At 42.0% G+C, this 27,468-nt stretch overlaps 1 protein-coding gene across 5 annotated transcripts in view; it reads right to left on the bottom strand.

Moving 5' to 3' along the window:
• The window catches only part of RALGAPB (Ral GTPase activating protein non-catalytic subunit beta), a 75,262-nt gene that overhangs the window by 34,845 nt on the left and 12,949 nt on the right, over nt 1–27,468 (bottom strand). Inside the window, exons 4-18 of one of the 5 annotated variants that reach the window (XM_033074653.2) lie at nt 27,279–27,442; nt 26,485–26,671; nt 22,091–22,222; nt 20,760–20,938; nt 17,547–17,695; nt 17,220–17,436; nt 12,335–12,370; nt 10,387–10,588; nt 8,806–8,973; nt 7,943–8,057; nt 7,559–7,706; nt 4,753–4,817; nt 4,479–4,611; nt 2,378–2,511; nt 226–408 (exon numbers count right to left, since the gene is read on the bottom strand). In XM_033074653.2, the coding sequence (XP_032930544.1) occupies nt 226–408; nt 2,378–2,511; nt 4,479–4,611; nt 4,753–4,817; nt 7,559–7,706; nt 7,943–8,057; nt 8,806–8,973; nt 10,387–10,588; nt 12,335–12,370; nt 17,220–17,436; nt 17,547–17,695; nt 20,760–20,938; nt 22,091–22,222; nt 26,485–26,671; nt 27,279–27,442 (2,212 nt within the window). The remainder of the gene's footprint in view (nt 1–225; nt 409–2,377; nt 2,512–4,478; nt 4,612–4,752; nt 4,818–7,558; nt 7,707–7,942; nt 8,058–8,805; nt 8,974–10,386; nt 10,589–12,334; nt 12,371–17,219; nt 17,437–17,546; nt 17,696–20,759; nt 20,939–22,090; nt 22,223–26,484; nt 26,672–27,278; nt 27,443–27,468) is intronic. The other 4 variants (XM_033074654.2, XM_033074655.2, XM_033074658.2 and 1 more) reach the window with 4 other exon arrangements.

Genomic DNA, 27,468 nt, shown 5'->3' with positions numbered 1-27,468 from the left:
TCATAATTGGGTGCAGCAAAGACCTAAATGTTTGCCAACACCCAGAGATGCGGCTTATAGTCAGTGCAGCTTGTAATCGTGAAATTACTGTATTTTGCACAGAAACTATTTTTGTAATTCCTAGGAAAGCTAAGCAAACCACACTAAAGCATGGAGAACAGGTAGATTGGGCACAAAAGCCATTTCATATGCAGCACTCCCAATCTATCCATAGGAGACTCTGACCTTCTCATCCAGCATGTCGGGGTGCTCCGTGAGCCACACGCAGAGGCACTGGAAAGCTGCCACGATCATGGAGTGCAGGTCGCGGGAGTGCAGCGGCGCTGGGCGGCTGCACTGGTACACGATGTAGCTGCACACGGAGCTGATGGCGCGCTTGCGGTCTGAGGGATCCACCACCACCTTCACCTGCGCCACAGGGCAACAGCGTGAGAACTCCTCCTCAAAAACGTCCCAGAGGACGTTTGCTCTTGAAAATATTTCTAAATGCAGTTTTAAGAAATAGCAAGTTGAGTTCTTTTTTGACTACAGTTTAAAAGAGTGGATAAAATTATTTAACGGTGGTGGATATTGAAACTAAAAGTAAAGAAATGCTGCACTGAGGTGTGACCACATTGCATGGTTTGGTTTCAAAGAACAGGAGTGGCACCAGTGTGGCTTGACAAAAAACCAAATGCAAGCCGAATTTGCAGTATTGAATTTTTTTTTCCTGCAAATGCCTTTTTTTCAGCTCTAGCAACCCATTCTGTATCTCCAAGAACCCACTCACTGCCAACTCTCCTTTCCACAGGGCTTCATTCTGCTAAAGTAACTCTCCCCTTGAGACATTCTCAGCACAGTAACTTTCACCACTGGTAGAAGGAACACAAAACCATACCTAGACAAGCAGACTAACAAAAAGCCCGTAACCTCTTCCCCAAAACTCACTGCAAACACCTCTCTCTGCTTCCTTCCCAGCTCAGGGCTGCAGAGAGCAAGGCTCCAGACAAGGTCAAGAAACAGCACAATGAGCCGTGAGGATGTGCACTGTAAGGCTAAAGAACCAAATTCCTCTTCTCTTTTATTCACAGTTTGTGACTCAGCACAGGAACAGATGGATTTTTCTACTCCGTAGCATCTTACCATGCTTATCCAGGCAGGTGCTGGTGCCAGCACTGAAGCCTGGCAGCTGTACTCCACAAATGCGAGTGACAATTCAGAGCTCCAGGATTTAGCTAGAACACGGTTCAGAAGCTCAAGATCTACAGCAAACACAGCCCACTCAAGATGAGCTTATGAAAGGCAGGTTTGTGAACCAGCACTCCTGCAGGAAACAAGATTTTTTACTCAGAATTCTAAGTCCCACTAAAAACCTGGGGCTGAACAGACATAAGACAGGGCAGCCCCTACCTGAGAAAGGCTTTGGGACATGTCATCTCCAAAGACAAGCAGAAAAAGTCCCCACAGTAGTTGTGCAGGAAGAAGTGATCTCTTTTTCCCCACTTTGTTATAAAGGGGAAAGATATTCAAGGGCAAGAATCACTTAAGTTGCATGAGAATTATACAAAGACTACAATATTTAACATTAATCTGAGCATACATTTGAAATGATAATGTATTTCCACATTCCCATAACACTGCAAGAAAAAAAAAACAAAACAAACCAAAAACCACACAAGCTGCAGAAAGCCCTGGTTCTATATGGTGCTCTATAAGATCCAATAATACACATTAATTCATTTCTAAACACCTTCAAATACATTCTTCAGTTCATGCTACTACACCAGTCTAATATGGCTCAGTGCTGACTTAATGCTCCAGAAACTGCCTGAGATATACATTAGAAGAGATCTGTTGAGTTCCTGAGGGATATGACAGAAAATGCAGAATTGTCACACCAGACAGCCCTAAGTACACTGAACTTTTGCTTAGCAAAGGCATGAATGAAGTCCAGCCTAGGCACAAGAACCCTCAGGCAGAAAGGGGTATTTTGCATCTTAACAACTCTTCTCCCCCACCTAGTAGCTTTAGTTATTATTTGTGTTGAATGAAGATGTGTGCAGATAAAGCTCTGAAGAAGGCAATACTTCATATTAGCGATACACTACATTTTGTCAAGCTCTAAAAACCATTTTCAATATGAGAACGAAGAGGAAAAGTGGTACAACAGAAGTTTCATTAAAAAGGGATTCCCAGGCCACGTGTCCTTGGAGCCACAGCACTTACACTGTGAGAAAATTACCTACAAGAACAGAGCTGTTTTCTTTTCCATTTCCAAACAGAATAGCGGCTGACAAACTCAGCCACAGAAATGTGCTTTGTGGCATGACTTCCACCCAGGTAGGTCTACAACCACCCTGTGAGAAGGGGCCAGAACACACCAAGCTGCATGTCTCACCTTTGCCAGTCCAGAGAGAAGCTCCAGGGCAGCCAGAGAGATACTCATGTCCTGCCTCCACTGGGAGTTGAGCCTTTGGGTTACCAGGTGAATGCTGCGGATCAGCAATCCAGCAGCTGTATCTGTATGAAGAGCTAGGATATAACCCCAAAACCACACAGCACAGGGAGGGAAAATAACTAAGCATTAGTGACAAAAAGCAAAGCACAGGCACAAGGCAGAGCAGCCACAATACAGACATGAAATAAACCCTAACCATCTCGAAACTGGGTTGATACCTTTTGCACAGGCTAACTAATCTCATATACTCTCCAGGTATTATACAAACCCATTCAGACCAGCTAGCTCAATTTAATTTTTTTTTAAGACACTTTGAATAATCCCAGAGCTCTGCTGCATTTAAGGAGCAGAATAGCCAGCTTCAGGTTTTGCTATTGTATTTAAATTGCCTGTCATGTTATGTCTTTTAGTCTGGGCAAAATATAGGTATTGGTAATGTATATTAAACATTAATAGCTGTATAGAGGAACTAAGGAGTACATGTAATTTCAAATACATGTGTCAGAAGTTAACCATGCTTCCCACACCTAATGTTTATCAAAAGCTGCACTAGTTCAATAGACATAGATTATAAAAGAATCAGTGCTAGAGAAACAAACCTTCTATTTCCTCGAACCTTTAACTCAAAATTAAAAATAGAAAATGTTTTAAGTATCAGCTGTTCTCACTTCAAATACTACAAAACAAATACTTTCTGTATTTGTTAAAATTGAAGTATGCAAATTAATGTCAGATATAAAAAACTGCTCAATGACTAATTGTAGAGACATGGGAATTATGACAGATAAGACATTCTTACCAAAATTTAAAACATCTTATTTAACACTCAAGAACTATGTCCAATGTCACACCAGGAGCAGATTCAAGAGTCTACAGAACAAATAGATCCTCTTGTTTACCAGTAAACAGTAATAATAGACCATCTTGTTTTCAATTTTCTCTTATTTGAAGTATCCAGTGGAAACACAAATTCTTTTCATGAGCTCCTTACAACCTTACCTTCTGTACACCGGAAATTTTAAAAATCCAATAAAATGAATATATTACAAAAATATATTTCAAATTATGTCATGGTATGAAAAATCTGTAATTCAAATATTTTGAAGATTTTTAAAAAATCTTACAAATGAGTATTTTTACAAGCACTTGTCAATGAAAACTCACATAAATTAAACACACAGTTCAAATGGTGTGCAGAAAACTAGCACTTTGATGATTTCAAACAAGCAAATCCTGTAGGGAAAGCACCAACATGTTTATATGAATCTCTAGAATATACTGAAGCCTTTCCTGATAATCTCGCTCCTCTTGCTATTTACAGAACCAGATTAAAAAAACCAAACATTTTTGGTTGGTGATGATGGAATTGTCAGTCTAGGCTGCAATATAATAAACGTGATTTGTTCTCACATTTAATTGGCCAACATCAGTTAAATTGAAGACCAAAGGAGCAAATGAAATTGCAGGATCTTGAGAGTCACACAGCTTATAACACACAGATTTAGAACAAGTATTTTACTACAGAGTGTCAAAAATGGACAGTACAAGACATAGCAAACTAAAGTTAATTAGTACATTCTATTGTTATAACAAATGGCATATCACAAGCATTCTGTTTACTTGCTCTACAGAAGCTAGAGTCCCTGAAATGTTCTTTAAATGTGGTTTAAGAAAAGGTGCTGCAGAGGACAATGCGATAGCATTTGGAATGCTATCACAAAAAACGAAGCAATTAATTTACCCCTGGTGTACATATATCCCATTCTTGTTGACAGAAACTAAGTGTCTTGAAAAACTAATTTAAAATTTACAAACATCTTTTTCATAAGCTTTTACATTCTGATAATGCTGAGTCCTTTAGTAAGGTTAAGACAATCAACGGAAGGGCACACATGAGTGCAGACTTGCAGCATACAGCTGGGCTATGCCCCCGGTTTCAAGCACCTGGGCACATTAATGCTTTAGCCAGAACTAGAACAGAAAATCCCAGAAAACATCAACCTGGTATTCCATGACAGGGTTTTCCAAGAGCTATCCTTACCATAATCCCTCAGGAGGGCCTGTGCTGGTCGCTCACTGTCAGGTGTTGTGGGCTCTGTACTGCCACCACTTGCAGTGCTAATGCTGCTGTTAGTGCGACTGTGGCTTTTGAAGAGGTTGTTTTCACCACCATTCTGCAAAGTGAAAGGTAGTTTAGAGAGATCAGAAAATTTCTGAGTTCCCCATGCTCTCAGATACAAAAGATGCTACCTGAGCCCCTTTTCAGGTAAGGCATTCTTTCTGAAGTAGTAACTTCATAAACAAAAGATACTCACCGTTTCCATCTGACAGCCAATGGCTTCTAGCAGTGCTGAATCCTGAACAATATTTAACATTGCACCTGCAGAATCAGATAGAAGAAGGTAACTATGGACAACAGTAGAATTCCCTACTAAAAATGACCAAGCAGCATGGAAGGTCTAACACAGAGGTTTGCAGCCCTGTTTTATAAAATCTCTTAGTAACACAGGACTTGTTTTGAGCTTAACTATCTGAAACACATGAAAGTTGAGACAGTTACGTTAAAAAATGCTTTGAACACAGTCTAGAAAGACAGAGAGGATCTCATCGTTGCATATCCATATCTCAATGGTGGGTGTGCAGAGGATGGTACCAGACTCTGTTTAGTGGCACCCAGCAACAACAGGGCATGGAGTAATGCACAAACTAAATACAAGAAGTTCTACCTCGACACAAGAAAAATCTTCCTTCCATGGAGGGTGGCAGAGCGCTGGAACAGGTTGCCCAAGAAGGTCACAGCATCCCCCCCCGAGAGGACATTCATAACCCACCTGGACAGGTTCCTGTGTCACAGGTGACTCTGCATTGGCAGAGTTAGACCAAATGACAGATATCCAGAGGTCTCCTCCAGCCCCAACTGTTCTGTGATAGGTCTGTCAAATTCCTCCGTTTGGAAGGATTTTGACTCCACAGAAGGGCTGGAGTGGGTCCTTGTCTCACACCAGACTGTGCTCATTTAAAAGCTCAGGTTACATTTAAAGATATCTACAAGAAAGTGAGTTCATAATCTGAGGTGGGATACACTGAAATTCCCTCTACCTGGAAGTTTTCCCCAGTCTCTCACTTTACATGCTCTAATTTCCATCAGTGCCCAAAATACTGTATTCAAAAAGCTGAAGCTCTTAAGAGCAGGGGTCACCAATCTCATTGCATCCAAGCTAGTCAGGACAGCGTTTTCTCTTCAATCTCAGGGAAGTTTTAACTCACTTAAATCAAAACTGCTAATGTATCTTAACCAGGGTGAACAGCCTGTACCTGCTTGGCAGCATCACCCCCAGATGATGAAGAAAGAAGCAGTAAGGATATGGACCTGAAAGTGGTTGACACTGGCACATTTGGTGGCTTCAGTTCTAATTTTCTGCCTCCTTCCCCTGTCTCATCCATCAATGAACGTTTAGGAAAACACAATTTGCTTTATGAAGGGAAATGACAGGACAAGGAGGATTGTCTTCACATTGAGAGGGCAAGATGAGGTGGGATGGTGTGAAGAAATTCTTCCCCGTGAGGGTGGGAAGGCCCTGGCACAGGTTGCCCAGAGATGCTGCAGCTGCCACATCTCTGGAAGGGCCCAAAGCCAGGCTGGACAGGGCTTGGAGCAATCTGGTCTAGTGGAAGGTGTCCCAGCCCAGGGAACGGGGGTGAAATTCATGGTGGAATAGCAGGGTAGAATGACATGAGCTTTAAGGTCTCTTCCAACCCAAACCACTCTGAGTCTGCAAAATGCACCACTAACTGCCAAAAATTTATTGGCAGATGGAAACAAACCCTGCTTCTGTTGAGAAACTGGTGGCACATGTAAGAAGCTCTGGCTAAACTGGAGATTCATTAATCCCCTCCAGCTAAAGCTAGCAGGAAATAACTTCACCTATGGAAACAGGAGCTTAAGAGGAGGAATACAGGGCAGGTGAACTGCCAGGGACTAGCATGGAATAAGAATTCCCAGCAGAAAAGCCATCCCCAGCTGGTTGCAGACCAACTCAGTGTGGAGGGGCATGGGACCACAGGGGTGGGATTTAACAAAGTATCAGCCTGAGGTGCACACAGTACTGGAGGTGGGACAACCTCACCTGCATCAATGCTCTGAGGGTCTTACTTGGAAAACACAGACAGCCTCACTTCTTTACCAGCACTGGGTGCAAATTATTCTTTCAAATTATTCCCCTCTAATCTTCTGTGAGAGAAGAAGCTGCTTCAACTATTGCAAGGTAATCTTCCAAAAGTCTTTGCAGACTTGGATTTGTTTCCCTTCCCTTAACAATGCATCATTTTCTTGCCCTCCCCTGTTAACCAAGTAAACTGTCTACCTCCCCAAACAAGGTGGACACCTCTCTCACAACACAAGACTGTTGCCTTTTTAAACAGACAAAGAGAAACTAGTAAGGACAAGAACACCATTATGTTGAAAAAAGCACTTCCAAAGAGAGAAGAATAAGGGGGGAAAAGTAAGAATAATAGGCATGTACATTTGTACTTATTTGAAAACATATTTAACTTGACAGACTATGCAATATCCAAGTTTCAAGTTTTACTTTCTTTCTGAGTATTCAGTATGATGTTAATATAATCCACTCACTACCTCAAAGAACAGTTTGCCAAATTGTATGTAGTGCAGCTCCACAATCTATTCCAAAACTTTTTAATTTTATCTGAGGATTTACACACTGCTAAACAAATGTCATCTGTATTTTCCCAATGCTGGACCACCACTCACCAGTAGGTCAATATGTTTCTTAGGCTTAATTACGCCAAAACCTAAGGTTTTCTCTGAAATCCACTAGTCAGGAATCCTTCCTAAAATTGTCATTCTTACCTACTTCCTGTGCTAGAATGTGTTTTACTTTTGCCTCTACTTCTCAAGTACTGCTCCACATAATAAGAGAGATTAACAAAAATGTGAGGCTTTTTAAGATGCTTTCATAGTATGAGGAAGATTACACATATGACAACCTGCCAGGAATTTAAACCTTCTTCTTGCAAAGCACTAATAACCCATATTATCCCAGGACAGATTAACACAGACAGTTCTATAATACAGTTAGTAAATAAAAAAGCCAAAATAACCTAGTATCATTTGAGTATTGTTGGGATCAGTTTCTGTTTGCAAAGCTCCTATAAGGATATTCACAAGCCTCAGCTTCAAGGATAGGAATGTTACTGGCTTATCATATGCTGAGTTGTCATCATTGCTGAACTTCCCTTCCAGGACAACCTGAAGAAAAAATACACTTATTTCAGTATCAATTAAAGATCATGTCAGCAGGGTTTCAAAAGTCAACATTCACAGTACACATTGCTACTGACACCTTGTAATATGGTCTTACTGTTTTACATTCACTGGAAGAGTTCCAGTGCTAAAGAAAACACCCAATACAACCCACAACCCATCCAAATCCCACTCCCAGGGAAAGAAAAATGGAATGTAAAACACAGTGATACATGTACTACCTCAGACTTTATTGTTCCAAAATGATGAGGGAGAGGCAACAGAGATAGTAAGATGTTAATAGAAGCTCTTCTTAGCTCTGTGGGGTTTACATAGATTTTAAACTTTGAGAGTTCTCTGCAAATCAAAGCATCAGACAGTTAATTAACTTTTCACAAGAATCTGGAGCTGAACATAACTAAGTTACCACCAAATATACACCCACCAAATTGCCTTAAGTAATTTGCAGTATGCAATGTAGCTGTTTCTTTCTAAGATTTAAACAGAAGAAGCAGCGGCTCAGACAAATAATGCTTTTTTGTCTAAATGCCTAACATCAAAATGAAACATAGTACCAAGACATAATGCATACACTGAAGAAGGCACGCAGAGACTACTATTAAGTGCCTAACTTCACAAAACATTCCAAAATCTATAAAGCTCTGATAAGAACCTATTCCCATTCCATCAGTCTAAATTACCAACTTTTTCATGTAATGATGCATAAGATTACTATTGGATACACTGCAACAACAGCCACTAATGAGCATCTTGTGAAAGTTTACTTTAAAAATCAATAGGTTTTCAATATATTTTTGATCTATTTCAATATATTTTCCTATTCTTAAAGACACTGCTTTGCACCAATAAGTATGCAGCTAACAACTCACATATTTCATTTAAAATAAGCACTATTATTGCTTTAAAGAAAATTGCATTAAATCAAACTGAAAACTTGAGCTTACACAGTGCTGCTATTATCACCATCAAATACACATACACTGTAGGCCCTACACTGCAGAATTTGGTGAAATTATGCAGGAATGACAAAAGACAAATACCTCCCAGTATCTCTGATGATGCTTAAATGGAAATGGCAATTTACCTGTCAGGTAAAATAGTTTCCAGAGCCGAAATGAAGTAGGGAACCACAACATCAATGCCCTTCAGGTCACAGCAGAACAGAGGAGGGGAGTTTAGAATAACACTGGCAAGAACTGGGTGGCAAACGAAATCTGCTATCTGCAAACCCTGAATTAAAAGCATGTAAAATCTGACAAAGAAAGATAAGATTTAATTATTTGCACATAAAATCATCAGAATGCCACATGATTCTGCAGCCACTATTTGATCTTGACTACATAAAATAGAGTAAGTTTCAAAACAGAGCTAGGAAACTATACGAGACTGATACATCTTCCCCTACATTAGTTGAGTACAGACAAGCACACCTGATCAGCTTAATAAACCCTCAAAAATGACAGGTATTGAATATAAAAAGCCAGTGCAGCAGTTTTACTGAAATCTCTGACTTGTTGCAACACTCAGACTGGGAACTGAGTAAGCACAGTCAGCTGGTTTTACTAAAAGTGGATCACTTGCTCTCCGCTACTCCCTTCCCACTCCTTCTCATGTAAGGACAGGAGCAAGACCTTGATTTTAACTCCCCAATATGAGAAAAATACTGTGAAATCTTGGCGGAGGCAGTGGTCGGAACAATGGACTGAATGTCAGGACAAGACACACTGATCAGCAATTTGAAAAATGAGACCAATTATAACCATCATAACCACTCCAAATGAAAAAGCAAGGGCAGAAACCCAGCTGCCACTCATCCTAGAGTAGTTAGCTCCTTTTGCAGCTTCTTGTTAGAGAACATGTATGCCCTATTAATTGTTTCAGAAGTCTTGAAGACATAGAGGAATCCCATTGACCAGCCAAGAGAAATATGAACTATCTATACAAGAACTATTACCACATTCAAGAAATAAAATTGCTCAGTCTTCTGGGAAGTTTTATTGCCGTCTGGGACAAATGTACCTGAACAGTTTGAGAGAATCATAATTTAAAAATTATTTTCTTCCTCTAGCATTTACTATTTTACATAACAAAAATTTATGAAAAAGGCGTATCATAACAGGTAAAACTGCTTCATTTTCTCAGAAATAAAACTGAACACAGAGGTAGTTCAAACATGACAGTAATAATGGGATATTACTGCATTTCAATACTCAGAGGGTGGGGAAAAAAAAAAAGCAACTACAAAAAACCAAACCAAATGATGTGGTATTTTACAACAGAAGACCTTTGTGGTCTAATAACGTGTAAAAAGTCTTATGCCTGCACACTTATTTTTTCTATCTGAACAATATTCAGTAACAAACTAAACAAAAACAAAAATACAGGAGGCAAGAAAGTGCCAAAGAAAATGTTCCTTCCAGCTGGAAGCACTTTAAGGTACTCTCCTTCAACTGAAACTTGAAGAAAAACCAGTGAAAAGCAGCATCACGAAAATGAGAAAACAGTGCTGGGCCTAGCCAGGAATCCCACCTCCAGCCTCTGATGACCAACCTGGTGCTCTTAAACCGGCAACACAGGAATCAGACAGCAAGTGAATGCTATTCACTGGGAATTAGTCTGCATCATAAAGTTACACCAATAAAGCAACTGGAAGATAGGTTAGTACCGAGATAGGTAAGCTGGTAATATTTCCTCCCCAGTCTTCTTGCTACAAAATATCCTACACAGTGTCCCGCATGCCTCTGCCCTTCCTGCTTCATAGTTGTCTGGGAATTCACTTGCATCAAACATGGGGTTGGAAGCCATAGTGTCTGTGGACATTTGGGATCCTTTCCGGCGGAACTCCACACTAGCCTGCGTTGCTATAGCTGGGAAGAGAAAAAAACAGCGTTTCACTGTGCATGACAGGGTACAGAACAGGCTCATGGGATCCTGGACACAAAGATCAAGTCCAATTGAGTAGTTAACATGAAGCTATTAGTTCAGTGTATTTGAGCCAGTGCCTCTGTTTAGGAAGTATTTGTGGGTGTACCTAACTTGTTTTCTTCATAAGGACGATAACAACTGACCTTCATACCCTAGAGACTGTCCCAACTTCTTACTAGGAAGAGAGTGCTTATATCCAATACTAGCTTCCTACCCTCTCTGAACAGGCAAGGATCTGCCTTACCTGGTTCTAATCCCCACAAAAATTAAATGCCACCTTCCTTTGCTCCCCTAAAAAAAACCAGAATATTTCTTGCTGGTGCCATTGCTATTGACTTCCAACGAAGTGCTTAACTTCCAGCTGGCCAACTCATCTCATGCTGCCCTGAACAGTAAGCAGCTTTGATCCAGCCTTGTTGTACAAACATACTTATAAAACAAATAAGAAAATAATTTTAAGGTTCTGTATGAGAAAGGGAAGGTTGTGGAATCCCATTCTTCTAATTTGGTCCCTCTCTCCTCACATGATCACTAAAACTGCCAAATACGTAATATAGCCTCCAGACAGCAGCTAGCAAGGGTTGGCTGCCTCCTGCTCCCTGTCCTACAAGAAGCTCCATGACCCTCTCAGAGGGTCCTAACCTGGTTCTGCCCAGCTCTGGCTTCCTCCCCACAGGCCAGTTCTGCCAGCCCACGCCACTCCAGTCCATGTCCTTTTGGAGAGACTTCTGATCTCCCTTTCACACATCAGCACTGTGTGGGTACGAGACCACTTGATCTGTTGGTTCCATCCTTTCTTCCAGGATAGCTACCAAAACAAAATATATACTGCACTCAATGTGATGACTTTTTCAATGATTTTTTTCCTCTTCCTTGGAAAGCTTTGCTCTAAGACTGCTAACACCTTAAAGAGTGTGTTCTTGTTTTTAGCTAAGACTAGATGGATTTCTAAAACTTTTATAAACTACAAAAGCAAACAGCAGACAATGTGTGCTCCTGATATAATCACACCTATGTGTTTCTACCAGCAAAAGAGAACTTCTGTCTCACCTCTGGGACACTGGGGAACAGCAAGTTCACAGTCAGCCTTGCAACCAAAGGCATGTTAACACTTTAGCAGTTGGAATACCTGATAATTTACAGATAGGGTGCTTTTTTGTTCTGTTTTAAAGGAAATGTCTTAATGACAAGTGCCTACTCCTAATTTTTTGTTCTCAAATTTATCATTTAACCTACATTTACCCCATAAATTTTCATTGACGTTAAGTAGCGAATAAGTACAAATCTTTATGCATCTTCCCATGAGCCATTTTTTGTCCTAAGTCAGCTATCCAGCAATATACTGTAGTTGGAAAAAAACACTACATGCACAATGCATACAAATCAAACACTAGGTCTGTAAAAGAAGCTTTAAGTAAAAAAAACATGGTTAGTGCAAAGTCCTGAAATTCATGACATGATCACAGACTAAAGTACGGAAAAGATGGGACTGATTCAGGCAGATTAATTTGCTTTTGCCAACAATCCTCCCCATTCAAAAACACACACAAAAAAAATTACTTGTCTTTTTCAAGTAAAAGTGCAAAAGCTACAAGAGACAATGGGCATGAATTTACAAATAAAATATGGGATTATGGAAAAAGAAAAGCATGACCGCAATTAAGGAAAAGCTACTGGTTCCTACTTACAAGATTTATAAGAAAGAAGAATTTGGATAAAAGATGCTGCAAGATAATAGAAATAAAATGGAAACAAATCAAAGGACAGCAGTAGTTATAAAATACTTTTAAGATGGTGAAATTGTAATACAAGTTAAGAAGCTTTTAGCTTTTTAAAAAATAGATTAAAAGCTTTATGATACAGCAAGCTTGTTAAACACATAGGAAATTGGCATAAAGGTCCAAAATTATGGTTTTGAAAGTACCATGCAAAACAATGAACAAAAAAGTTACAAAATACGACTAAAATTTAGAGCTGTTCATATCAACATACACCAGTTCTTTAACAGAGGGTATTAACCCTTCTCAGCTCACAGACCTGTCTCCATGTTGCAGAGCACATGGGGCATACACTAAGGCTCCTCTGAATTGGGGGATGTCTTGCAGGGACAAAGTTACTTACCTGCAATCTCTTCCTAGCAGTACTCCTGCTTCCAAACCAGCAGTTTCCAATGGTAATACAGCTCCCACATGCCTAAGACAAGTTGCTAACAGCCAGAATACCTGAGCATGCTTCCCCTGACCACCAGCTTCATTAACAATCTTCCAAAGCAGAAATGAAAGGCAGAACACTCACAGAAACATTAACATCTCAAACCACGTCCAGAGAAAGAAGAGAGAAGGAACTTCAGCAGCCAGGTACTACCCAGCATCTGGGGAGAGCTACTTCTTTGAATGTGCAGGGTCAGACATGTAACCAAGCCCCTCAGCAGCACTCACTATGACCCCAGACAGGGCTGCTTAGAATCGGCTTCTGGAGCCCTAGAAACATTCTATGGGACATAAATGACAGTAGGGCCAGACAAGGTGAGGGTAGCAATGTACCCCAAGGCTGCCCCACTGCCAACAGCCCTTGGGCAATAGCAGCAAGTCCCTGAGGTGTCTCTTTCAGTTGCTCTAAAATGCAGAGCTGGCATCCTTCAGGTACAAGGACTGAGAATGAGCCCATCAGATTAGAAGATCCAGTTGCTGAAATGCTGGTACAAGGTGCTGGTGAGCCTCTCCCCACTCTGAGGCTGAGGACAGTAGGTAGCAGTAGCATGCACCATACAGCCAAGCTTGTCTGGAACATCCTGCCACTGAACCTGCACTGGTACAGATACACACCCCAAGCTGTCATTCTTGGTTAACCTCATACAGGCTCTATAGACAATTTCTTATGAAGGTGTTATCCACCATAGAGATCTATTTAACCCCCACTATCAGCTACATAAATGCCACACACCCGTCAAATTCTATCGACAATGCCAGCAGGATCTAGCTGTTTTCAAGCCACCACCATCCAACAGGCCATTTTTACTCTCTCACCACAACACAGTGATGTTTATCAGCTGCCCACCATAATGCTTCACCATTAAAGTCTTCGTGAAGAGACCAAAACCTGATAAGGACACCCAAAGGTCAAAAGTATCATGCCAATGAGGGCAAGATCATTGCTCTGCTTCAGAATCCAATGACACAGGACTACCTTGAAGGACAGGGCTCAAAGAACAAAGAGGACAACTGCTTTCCAGGTGATAACCTCCACTAGCAGCCAACTGTATACAGATAATTTCCAGCTAATCTTGAGAGAGAATAATTCTCTCTTCCCAAAGAGAGACAAAACCAGAACAATCACTAATGTGGAATACCTACAGTTTTCCAATCAAGAATTGGTACAAGAACTTCACCTGTGAGATGACAAAACAAAGTCCATGAGGCAGCACTTAACCTGACAAAATCAGGAGAGTTGAGGCTGAAGGGGCCTCTCGAGATAGTCAGCCCTTCCCTGAGAAGCAGGGTCAAGTAAATAAAGTTCAGTTACCTTTCTATCTTATTTTCATCTCAAGACTTACAAAAAGCTTGACATTTTTTCCACCATCATTTTTTATTACTTCCTTTCTGGAGGTTAAATAGTTCCAGTGGTAAAACAGAAGATCCTGGGACAAGGAAAAAAGGAAGGGTAGAGGAGTACTCATTCACATCAGCCTTGATTAAGTGCTTTTTATTTCTTAGAGCTCATCAAAAAGGTGTGCTGTAAGATGGGACAAGGACAATGTGTTCAGCCATGTATGTCAGCAGAATTTGGTTGAAAGAAACAAACTAAATTCTGAACTAGAGCTTGAAACCATGGCTCATCCCTGGTAGGCACTGCACTGAGCACATGAATCTCTCCTTAGTAATCACATCATAGGGATTCTCACTGAGCCTGCCATACAACAGAAGAGGAGAGAACCACACACTAGAAAACATAGTACTCCAAAAGTGTCCCAGGGCACAGGGCTCCCTACAGGACCAAAGAGCAAGTTGTAATACTTTTGTGAAGTGGTCCTCAGTCCTCCAGCCAGCAGTGAAACAAAGAAGGCATTATCAGACATCCAAAAGAGAATGAATTCTTAACTGCATGGCATTGAAACAAAGCAGGTATTAGGAGGATTTAAAGTTGCTGAGATCTTAGACAGCTGCAGTTCCAGACCTAAAGAAAAATAGTGTGTATGGGCCATTGGAAGACAATACTACATGGAAACGCTGATTTTAAGTGGAAACACTTCCCAATCGAAACTTTTAAAGCACCAGGGGTCTGGTCCTTTACACATATTGCTCAATTTCCCATCTTAAGATGAGCAAAAGGATATATCAGGCAATGAGAGTTAGAGGCCTCTCTACAGTGTTTCAGAAGTAGAGGTCCATATTCAGCTCTCCCTCCTTCAACCAGCCCACCTTAGCACTAGTGTGACCAGTGACCTTACACAGCAGTAACAACACCCTGCAAGGGTAGCAGATCTTGACTTAATTCCCATAAGTGAATTCTGTCTTCCAAATCGCTAAAAAAGTGGGACATGAGACAGCCAGATTCCTGGGAGTCCACCAATATAATTGTCTCAGAACCACTGCTGCTAATACACAGCAGATCATACGATGTGCAAAGACTGGTCTCACTACAGACAGCTCGGAAGAGCACAGGGGAGGAACAGAATTAACTCAATTCCAAACAGCTGTCTCTAGCCTTCAGAAAGTAGGTATAGTAATTTCACGATTATAAGCCGTACCGGATTATAAACCGCACTTCTGGGTGTCAGCAACTTTTCGTTCTTTGTACATATATAAACTGCACCAGATTATAAACCACACCTTCACTCGCAGCGAGGATCCGCGTGCAACTTTCACAAAGTTGCCGATTAGTAACAGAATCACGGGGTGTACTGGCTCGGCTCGGGGCCGTGTGGACTCTGCTCGGTGCTGCCCCGCTGCCGCCAGTCAAGCCCCCCTGGTGCTGCTGCCCTCCCGGTCGTCAGCTCCAGCACGGCTCCCCCCCGGCCACCTGTAGCGGCCCCAGCCCAGTGCTGCTGCCAGCTCGCACTTCCGGGTTGGCAAATTTCTGAACTTTGTTCATATATTGGCCACTCCGGAGTATAAGCCACATTTCCGGGTTCGGACCAAAATTTTAGTCAAAAGGGTGCGGCTTATACTCATGAAATTACTGTAAATGTCTCCGTAAGGCTAATAACACAGTAATTTTCTGATTGCTGTTGGGTGATTGAAGACATTGCGTGTATGAACAGAAGGCCCCAGAACCCCTTCAAGGAAATTAAACTTTTGATTTTGGATGACTGTGTACTTCTGCCAGCATAACAACACCTCTATTTGCAGCTGACGCTTTTGCATAAGCAGTATCTCAGCTGACACCCCTCCTTTACAGGTTAAGCATTTCATTAAAATCACTCAAGAAGCAGGTTATGTCAAAATTAAAATGATCTAATCAATCTGAAAAGCACTAAATGTAGTAATACATTAAATGCATATGCAATCCAACACATCCTCAAAGGAGGTCTTGTCCCTTTGTAAGCTCAGCTGTTTCTCTAATCATGAGCCATAGGCCTTTTACAAAGAGATTCCAATTTCCTACCATAGAAACACAAAAAGAACATTTTCAAAAACAATGTGCTACATACCTAAAAACACCTTTAGAAGATCTCAAATACTAAGCTTTCACACAGCCATTTGTCCCAATAAACAAGGAAGATCACCAGTTAAACTGCTGCTGTCAAGTCCCACTATACAACCAACTTGCCACAACTAATGTCTTTTCCCTATTCTTCTTAGGCCAGTGAGTTACTGACAGTTGATTGATAGATCTCTTGAAAAAGTTAGCAGACATTCAAAATACACAAAGAACAGGAAAAAATGCAAGGAGTGAGAAAGTTCATTCCTTTCTGAATATTATCAGCAAAATTAAGATGAGAGCTAAAAAGTCTCTCTGAACAGAGCACTAATTCTGCCATGATATCTCAAAACATCTAACCTCTGCAGCTGAACAAAGAACAGGAGACAAAATAAGTTTGGCAGCTAAGGGTTGAAGACAACAAAAGATATCAAGGTATTAAGGGAAACACACAGCAACCATAACTGATAGGCAGCAACTTCACTAGCTATTTAAGAACTCCTGTTTCCATAACACTCTACAAAACCAAGAAGTACTACTTAGTGCACTATGTGGAGAGACGTAGGACAATTTTTCAAATATTAAAGAGTCAATACAAATAGTTGCTATTAATCATAGATACTCAAGCAGATTTCAAACTAAGTGGACTCCTACCATAGGATTTCCTTCACTTAATAGCATTTCCCCCAGTATCATAATATTCCTTGTTAGAGCAAGGGAGTATTTAATAGTAAAAAGTGGGCTTTTTTTTAAACTTTGAAATCCCCAAACAGTTGCTCAGCTAATAGCATATGCTGGCTCAGCTCAAGGGATTAACTACAACACAGCACTTCAGATTTTACTTTTTTTGCATTGTGCATGTGTTAATCTTGCAGGTAGGAAATGCCAATAAAACAAGTTAAAAAGTGTACATGCATTTTTTGTAATATTTACCAGTCATGCTGCTGTCTCTGTTTATTCCATTATGAAGTTTACAGTGAACAAATGCTGCATCAAATAACCATGATCCAAAGAGGTTCAAGATGCTGTTGACCTTTGGCCTGCGAGGAGCTGGAAGCGGCCGAGGCTCAGAGCTTGTCTGGTTTGGGCTAGAGAGTGGAGAAGTAGAGGAGGGCTGGTGCTGCACTTTAGAAGCATGTGCAGTAGTTACCTGTTTGAACAGAAGAACAGATCAGCTCCTAGAATCAAGGAAATTACTTCCTCTAACTGAGGAAATGATCCAAAGGGTCAGCTACTCAAATACAGAGTATGAAATCTTACAGTGCTGGTTTTCATCGTCACTTTGTTCACAGTCACTGCCCGATGCCGCCGGTTGTGGGGTGGAGTGGTGTTGGTAGCAGTGTTCTGGGGCATGCTCAGCCTGTTCACTGGCGTGGGAGGTGCACTGTCTGACCGGGGTCGGGAGATGCCTGTAAGGCCAGGAATAAAGCAGGCTTTCAGCAAGAATTCCATGGGCTCACAGAGCAGGCCGTTAGTAAGCATAGGAGCCTTTGTAAGCATAGGAGCCTTTGATAAATAGCCATGCCTCCCCCTGTTCCCCAAAACAGCACAGCAATAAAAACTCCCTCTCCCTATTTTACAACTAGTGAAAATAAATGCACAAGCAAATGAAAACAGTAATCACATCAGATAAGCAATTGATTAAAACAACATCAGAGGGTCTGGGAAATAGCAGATGGGAGGAACCAGTCTAGAAGTAGGCAGAGGGAAAGCAGCAAGGTTCACTTGCCAAAGACAATTTAACAGCAACTTCTGCCAAAATTCAGATGCCACTACCTTTGTCTTTCTTTTCCAATTATAAACTCCATACCTTTTTCTGAGATATCTCTAAGATGTCTGGCCCTTAAAGACACCTTAGCTCACTAAATTACAGTAATTTCACGAATACAAGCCGCACAGACTATAAGCCGCATCTCCGGGTGTTGGCAAACATTTCGTTCTTTGTTCATAAATAAGCCACACCTGAGTATAAGTCACTCTGTCGTTCGCAGCAAGGACCCGCGTGCAACAAAGTTGCCAAATAGTAACAGAATCGCGGCAGGGCGGGGTTTCCTGGCTTGGTTCGGGCTGTGCAGGCTCGGCCCGCTCGGGGGTGCCGACAGGGCCAGGTGGCCCAGCCCGGCGCTGCCGCTCGGCGGGGCCGCTCAGGGCTGGCCGCCGCCTCTGGGCTTGCTCGCTCTGGCCCAGGCACTGCCCCATGGTGGCAGGTAGGGACAGAGCCCCCCCCGCTCCCGCGGCGACGGGCGGGGACGGAGCCCCCCGCCTCCTCCCCGGGTCGCGGCGATGGTGGCACGGGGCCCCCGCCTCCTCCCCGGGCTGCGGCGATGGCGGCACGGGGCCCCCCCGTCTCTCCCCCGGGCTGCGGCAGAGGAGGGAAGGAGAGAGCTCTCCCGCCTCTCTCCCCGCCCCCCATGCTGCCTGCAGGGAGCCAGGTTCCACCCGCGGCACAACACAGTAACACTTGTAACAATCGCAAAATGCCGGCTTTTACTAGCAGGTGCTCAGCTTGGCACCCTGGTTGGCACTTCTGATGTTGTAAATGTCAGAAAATTTTTCACATATCAGCCACTCCTGAGTATAAGCCGCATTTCCAGTGTGGGAGCAAAATTTTAGTCAAAATGGTGCGGTTCGTATTCGTGAAATTAGTGTAAGATGAAACCCATCCACCACACAGCCTTCTGCTCGGTTTGAGCTGAATCAGTTGCTGAACATACTGAATACTAAGGTAGAGTAAGAAAGCAGAGTAACCTATAATTTCTGGCACCAGCAGGACATTAGACCAGCTTTTATCCAGCTTCAGGGAAATTCATGGTGTACAGAGCTCTTCCCTATCAGAATCAGAAGCAACTCAACATCTACAAAACTTGAAGTGACAAACACCACTTCTACCCATTTTAATGAATTCCAACACCCTCATGCCCCATTTGAAAAATAAAGTGGGGAATTGCAGTGTGCTTGAGAATTTGACAGATTTTTTTTTGACCATGTTAATTAAAGCACCCAGGTACTTTTCATAACACATTACAGAAAAATTTGCTCCTGCTAAATCAGTGTTACACTCCAGGCAGAGTATGCACTATGAAACCTACTGTTTTGGCATATTTGGCTGGAAAAGAAGATACAGTATTTTGTCAGACACATAACGTAGGTACCAGGGAGAGCAGGATAAAGCCCAATATTTTAGCATTTCTCACAGAAGGTAATGAACTCTCCCCATCAGCCTTCACTCAAGAGTTTTCTGCAGCTCTCCAGTCCGCCTGAGAACACACTCAATCCATACCTACAGCCTGAATCTAATTTCACTAGAAATCTCCTATGCCCCAATGCATTGTAGTCTCTGTCTCTGCCCTCCAGAGCTCTCCACTCTGGATGCTTTATCTTGCTACAAGATCTTCAGAATTATTAAGTGTCTGATTCATAAAACCACAGAATAATTTGGGTTCAAAGGGACCTTAAAGACCCTTCATTCCATCCCCAGCCATGGGAGGGATACCTTCCACTAGACCACATTCTTCCATGTCCAGTCCAACCTGCCCTTGTACACTTCAAGGGATACAGGGACAGTCACAGTTCCTCAGGGCTAGGGCAACCTGTGCAAGGGCCTCACCAATCCTCACAGAGAAGAATTTCTTCCCAACATCCAGTCTAACCCTTCCTTCTGTGCCCCTAGAGCCTGCTCTTCTTCAAGCTGATGGTCTCATTCCATTGGCCAGTTTTTTTCTAATTCTGTTTATATATGCACTCGAGTCTCCTGCAACCTCACATCAGCTCATACTTATGGCAGATGACATTTGTTTGCGCACATTTAACAGAAAAGCAGCTGGAGACAGGCAGCTCTTCCATGTTTACAATAGCATGTATTCCCTGACGAACTTGCAGTAAGTCTAAAGCTTACTAAGCATAATGCTTTAATTTTCAGATACTCCATCCTGTTACTTATAACTGACCAGCCAGAGTTACTCAGTTACCAGCAGACACAAAGAAACGCTACTTTCCTACTCAGCAGCAGCAGTCACCCACTAACAGTAAGGGGAACTCTCACAAAGGTCTGAAGATGACAGCCCAAATTGAACATCTTATAAAACAGGCACAACAGCAGACACCACAAAGATTAGAAACACGGTGGTGAGTGGTCACAACATGCTAAAGCATAGCACTTGCATTGGTGATTACAAGGAAAGAGAAAAGAAACCTTGTTTGGGAAAGAGATCCGTGGTTTTATTTTATATTTCTGATTTATTTATTTTGCATTTGAAACTAATTCCATCTACAACTTCATGCATTCAAATGTTACTGTTGTGTATGTAGATTTTTTTAGATGTGATCGGACATCTCCTGCTCACCAATTCCAGGATATACTTGCAAATGATAAAATGTTACTGCTGTATTTTTTGAGAAAATATATTTAAAGATAATAAAATAATGATTAAGTTAATATTCCTAGTTTTTCATGGGTAAGACAAAAAGCATTACCTAGGAATGCATCCACTAAACAGCTGATTCCACGCATGGCACGAAAGAATATTTGAGGCAGATGTTTAAGGCAGGGGTACTGATTCAGTTCTTGAGTCATCCCACTCACATTCAGAAACTGCTCCTGAAATTTGGGGGTAGAGCTAATAATGGCTGGGTTACTCAAATCCACAGGATTACTGCACACAAAAAGACCAAAATATGTTAGTCAGTTTAAGAACAGTTGTTAAGATTTTAAAGACACTTGAAGATTCAATATTTTAAGGCATTTAAATAACCAGCATCCAATGTCAATTCATTTTAGCTGTTACTCCATCACAGGAAGGCAGTTTTCATTTCCTGGCTTGGCTGTATATAACTGTCTTCATCTCAAACATTACCCAAACACACTGAACAATTTCAGTAAAAAAAAAAAACAACAGAGTACACACTTACTAGACTAATTATTGCAGTAATATTAATCACTTATGAGGTCTTTTGAACTCAGTTAAAAGTTGCCTGTATTGTTAAAATTATTCTAGAAAAGTAAGCAACTAATTAAATATTGTCAGACAGTGACAAGAAGGGGAGTAGATCGTAAAAGTTTGAGCCATTTTTCCTGACTCAAATCCTGAAACAGCACATTTGTAAACCCCAAATTTGAACAGTAGAGTACTTGTGACATTAGTACTACAAATTAGGAAAGAAGTTTTTTTAGTTAGCTAAGAAGTAAATTTTAAACAGTCTAATGTTTATCTAGATTTAACTATTAAATGGTATTTTGTATCAATTGTTTAATATTCTGCCCATTGAGAGCATTAACGTAATAGCATGTCCAAAAGCCTTTAAAACAAAACACAGCATGTTGTTCAGCTGTGCATTTAAGAAAGACTAACGTGTAATAGCAAAACTACCTGTATAAATTTCTTCATAAAAATAAATGTATAAAGATAAACACCCATTTAAAAATAAATTGTAGGCTAAATTTAACCTGGAGAATAAATGGAAGTCGTATGCATCTCTCAGAACTATTGTTCAGTTTTTCCTGTTTGTTATCTCAGAGAAACAAAATTCTATTGAACTCTTGTTTTTCAGATCCTCCAAGATGCCAAAAAGCTAAAATAGTTTTTAATTAACTGAACCAGTTTACATTTTTAAAGAGTCAGAGTTCAAAGTTGAACATCACTCACTGCCTGCCCTGAGTTGCTGCATGGCACTAGTACAACCAGTCTCTCATTTTATTCTACTTAGGTGCTTCATCTTGGCAGTCTCCAGAGAAATGTTTCATTTGTCATGCAAATGTATAGAGTTGATGCAAGAACAGGAACAATGGACGGATGTAATTACAATACCTCAGCATATGTAAAAAGCGAAACCATGTTTGTGCAACGCACTCATTATCCATTTCAAGAGGAATCAGACCAGCATCTTCATCAGGAATTTTGAATGGAGGGAATGAAGGTCCATATGTAAAACGCAGCAACCTAGAAAGCAGACAGACATGTCCTTCAGCTCGTACTCCAAAATTTAACAGTGCTTTTGAGCTCCAAAGGTGAGTACACAGGCAACAATGCAACATCCCAAGTTTTCCTAGAGATCCCCTTTTTATACAATCACTCAGCCCTCTTACAGCCTTGGATGACGCATACCTGGAGCCTGCCTAAAGCTCCAGTCAAACCCAAGAGTTAAGGCACAAGACCCTTGAGCAGCACTCCCATCACTTAGCCAGAGGGGTCACCACTTATCACAGCCACATGCACATCTGACAGGATGTTACATGTGAAGGAAGAGGGAAATTTTTTTTCTTTAAAAAAAGAAGGAATTCAAGCCCTTATCCTCATAGCTCTTTAGCTCAAGCTTTCAATTACACTAGCAAGTCATATTAGGTTGCAATTCTAAATTCCAGCTCCTGACTGATGACCTACAACTGTACCCCAGCACCCTGAGCAGCACTCACTGTTGACTTATACGCAGCACCACAGGACTTGCAACCTACAGTTAAGTGAGTTCTTCTAAACAGATGGACTACATCTGCCAGAGGCTGGGATCTTGGGATCTATGGACCAGCAAAGAGCAAACCAGTGATCCAATGCCATGAGAACAATGCTTGGACAAACGGAGATCTTTCCCTAGCAGAGCTGTAAGTACCTGAAGAGTCACCAGTGATCTCCACTGAGCTCTTGTTGTCTAATCTGAACCCTGCTTCATATCCAGCTTCACCAAATTACAGTTCCATTTCCCTCCTGATGTTTTTGAAAGGAACAGAAGAGATCTGCATTGCACCTTCTCAATATCCCAACATTCCCAGAAATCAGTTTGCCTTTCCCTAAGCTAACTTCCTTGCAACGGTCAGGAAATGTCCCACTCGTCCTGACGCACTTATAAAGTCATATAGTTTCATAGAGATAAAGTCAATACAACTAGAAGAGGAGGAGAAAAGTAGTCTGTGGCTGACTCCTAAACCAAGAGTCAAATAGGCTGCATTTCTATCTTCCACTTCTCCCAGCAGTGGGCACTACAGTAAACTGCAGCCAATTATCACAAGCATCTGAAATCACAGTCTATTTACAGCACCCAACCTGGACAGAAAAGTAAAAGAGCTTTAGGACATAAGGCCTTCTCCACATGCAAGAATGATGAGGAATCCATTCAGTGCAGGAGCTGGTGGTGCAGCTGCAGTGACAGTTGCAGATTGAGCTCAAACAGCTCATCCTGTGCATAACAAAGGCCACTGGACTGCAGCCCAGCCAGGTGCTCAGACACTGCAAGAGCTGAGCACTAGGGAGGAGGAACCAAGACTTGCAGGAACTTGGACCGGGAGGGGATAAAAGCCCAGGAGTCCTTTGTTGGGGCTGCTCCTTGGAGGCACCAGCTCAAGCTGCTTCTGTGTTTCTGTGCCAGGAATAGAGGGCTTTATGGAACAGGACATCTGAAACTCCCATGTGAAACCTGGGATCGAATTGGTGAGGAAAGCCAGTCTGCCTGTGAGAGTGGGGAGTGCAGGGAGTCACGCAGGGCACTCCTCGCCTCACTGGAGCTGCTGCTGCAAAGGAGTTTCAGTCGCAGCAGTTAAAGTCGCTGGTGGTGGAAGAGTGACTGCCAGGGAGTCTTGGGAATGGTCAGACTGGGAAGTTTCCTTAACACCAGAAACACACCAGCAAATGCTCTCCAGCTCTGTGTCCACCTACATTTAGTGCCCAGAGGCATGACCCATGGTACGTTATTGCTGAGGAGTTACCAGGCTCTAAAAGACCCAAAAGAGCCTGGCCCAACCCCGCGCATGGTCATTTCCCACACCACTGCCTAGTAACACAGTGCACTGCTTCAGTTCTCCATATGACAGCAAGAAATCAGTTTTTCAAATGACAAATAGGACATTTGCAAAAATGATTGAAAACACACTTAAAGCATTTTAGATGGGGTAAAAGTAGTTTCTATTCATATGGCAACACAATTAAGACTCCAATTTCATCCTGCTAAAAATCACAGCCAAGAACACAAATTAACATTGCATATGTGTACAGATTTCCAGATACAATTTTCCATATGGTTTTAATTTGAAACATTTACACTCAGCTTATTGCTAATAACCCTATTCACAGAACTATTTACTAAAACATTTTAATTATTTGAAGTTGGTGCTTCACTGAAGCATTAAAAATGCAGCTTGAAATACCACTGAACTTAAAACCAGCTTCAGAGGAGCCTAACTTTCCATGTATCATGCATAAACCAACATTACTGAACACCGACTAAAACATTCCAGAAATCATGCAGACTCCTGTGCACCAACAGAACCAAGACTGTTAGTCAACAGCAGGAGAGAAAGTGTAGCCACAGTGTCTGGTGCAGAACACCAACACATGCTTTGAGACAGAGTTGTTCTTTTCAGATCAGTGAATCAAAGTATTTTCCGTTATGTAATGCTACATCTAACAAGCTAAAAATAGCTAAAGAAATAGTGTGGGAAATACACAGAACTCATATTGCAGCTTTATTTACAAGGGGTTCAACAAATAGCTGCATAACCTGGAAAAATCTATCCTCACTTCCCATTTTGACAGGTAATTCAAAGCAAAAGTTTTCAAAGTTATAAGAAACCTTTGCAGAAAAATATACTATTAAATATTTCACAATGCAGCAATTTTAACACATCTTTGAACTTTCACAAAAGTAAGTAGACCCTCTTACAAACAATTATTTAAATTCTTTCCTCCAAGAGTGGGAGATTTGTCCCACTAACACTTCATATCAAAAATACCTCAATATGAAGGGTACTGAGAGATTCTCCTCACTGTTCAGAACCTTCTGCTACAACTCTCCTGCAACCCCCAGATGTGAGTGCCCCTTCAGTCAGTTTACAGGTGACACCGAGGTGGGCAGGAGCTGACCTGCTCAAGGACAGGAAGGATCTCTAGAGGGATTTGGGCAGGCTGGATCAAGGGGCTGAAGCCATCCCATGAGGTTCAACAAAACAAAGTGATGGGTCCTGTCTTGGGTCACAACAACCCCAGAGCTACAGACTGAGGGCAGAGTGGCTGGAAAGCATCCAGTAGGAAAGGCCCTGGGGGTACTGACAAATAGCAACTAAACAGGAGCCTGGTGTGCCCAGGCGGGCAAGAGGCCAGGGGCACCTGGCCTGTACCAGCCCTGGTGTGGCTGCAGGACCAAGGCAGCGACCATCTCCTGTGCTGGGCACTGCTGAGGCACCTCAAATCCTGGGACAGTTTTGGGCACCTCATGGCAAGAAAGGCATTGAAGGGCTGGAGCACATCCAGAGATGGGAATGGGGTTGGGGAAGGGGCTGGAGCACCAGGAGCAGTTGAGAGAGCTGGGAGGGCTCAGCCTGGAGAAAAGGATACTCAGGAGACCATTTCATTCTCTACAACTGCATGAAACAAGGTTGGAGCCACCAGAGGGTTGGCCTCTTCTCCCAGGTAACAACACACAGGACATGGGGAAATGGCCTAAAATTGTGCCAGGGGACATTTAGATTGGATGAAAAAGGTTGTCAGGCACTGGCATGAGCTACCCAGGGCAGTGGTGGAGTCACCAAAGGGTATTAAAAGACCTGTGGATGTGGCACTTGGGAACATGGGCTAGTAGTGGGCTTGGCAGTGCTGGGGGCGTGGTTGGATTTGATGATCTTAGAGGGCTTTTCCAACCTAAACAATTCTACCATATATGATTCTCACTGTTCCCATACCCAGCAAGATACAGTACAGTTCTTCTCCCCTACTCTCTAGAGTAGAGAGCCTGTAGTCTGCCTCTGGCCTATCACATCCTGACTGTCAGGGCACAAGTGCCAGGCAGCTGTAACAGTTTCAGCTCCACAGGGTGCAAGCAGAGTCCAAGCATCCCCTCAAACCCAGCAGCACGAGCACTAACAAGCACCTAATCCATCTGATGGTGACACACACACATAATGCTATACTAATATTCTTGAGTTATTCCTCAGGGCATATGATGAAGAGTCACAATGATGGAGACTAATACACACAGATGCTGCAAAGTGCTAAATATCACAGAGGTGCTAAGCTCACATAAGAACAGACAGAATCCAACTGAGATCTTCCCTTGCAGAACAAAGGAATACACACACAGTCCAAGGATACAGCAAGATCTCTCACTTTGTGTTGTTTATTCACTTTTGGATTGCTGCACATTCCACAAATAAGCAACTCCAAAACGTGTATAACCATGATTATCCCCATACATGCATTTATTTCCATGGGATTTCTCCTACCTGGAAGTAAGGGCACAAATGACCTTGCTCCACTGCTCAACTACTGCAGGATGATGTCGCCAGTTAGCCACCATCTCTTTGGCAGTTTTCCAGTAAGGAGGTGTTGGAAAGCACCGCGTACAAGCGAGTAACCATACCTCAAACAGCACGCCAATTAATTTCTCAGCCAGATTCTCAGCAATGCCACCTTACAATAGAAACCAAGCACACCTTCAGTTAGTGTTCCATCTAAGTAACTTCAAATATCTCCCCAAAGACATTCTGGTTAAAGTGCAAGAAGTTTAATCCCTTCATTTTTTTCATAGTTTAAGAGTGATCCTTGATTGCTTCCTACAACCAATTAGCCGTTTTGTAAAACCAAGTACAATAGATAAAGCCCAGCCACATGTGTGTAATAAGGGACAGCAGGAATCCACCAATCTTAGGCAGTCTTCTGTTGCACTGTGTCAATACTGACTCCAATATTTTGTATTAGGCAGGATGAAGAGCAAAACAAAGGGGATTCAGTGAAACAAACAGGGAACAGCACTGTCTGAAACAGTTCATACCAAACTGTTCCCATATAAAGTCATCATCCTGTGAAAATACTTTCAGGAAAACTCAGCTCCAAATCATTCAGTCTTTCCTGCCAATGCTTTATTTTGGAGTAATGGGGCAGAATTAGGAGTGAGCTATTGTGCTTTGGTAGTTCCTAAGAGCTTTCAGTGGGTTCCCCATCCTGCTGGCAGCTAACTGTCAAGAAGAGCCAGAATTTTCTTTTCAGTAACTGAAACAAATACAAGATGAACATGAACCTTGCACAGTTGGAGCTGCTAGAAGAGTGTCATTGATCTGAAGAAGAAATAATAACAAAACCTCCCAGGTTTCTCTTGCCATAATTGTCGACTCATGTGCCAACTTCTGGACAGCTTTCAAAACCTGCAAGCACAGTCTGATCTGACTGGATCCCGGGTCTGGCCTGCAAGAGAAGAAAGCAATGCTCAA

This window comes from Catharus ustulatus, chromosome 17 (genome assembly GCF_009819885.2).
Source record: "Catharus ustulatus isolate bCatUst1 chromosome 17, bCatUst1.pri.v2, whole genome shotgun sequence".
Taxonomy (NCBI): Eukaryota; Metazoa; Chordata; class Aves; order Passeriformes; family Turdidae; genus Catharus; species Catharus ustulatus.
This window is presented reverse-complemented; position numbering and strand designations above follow the sequence as displayed.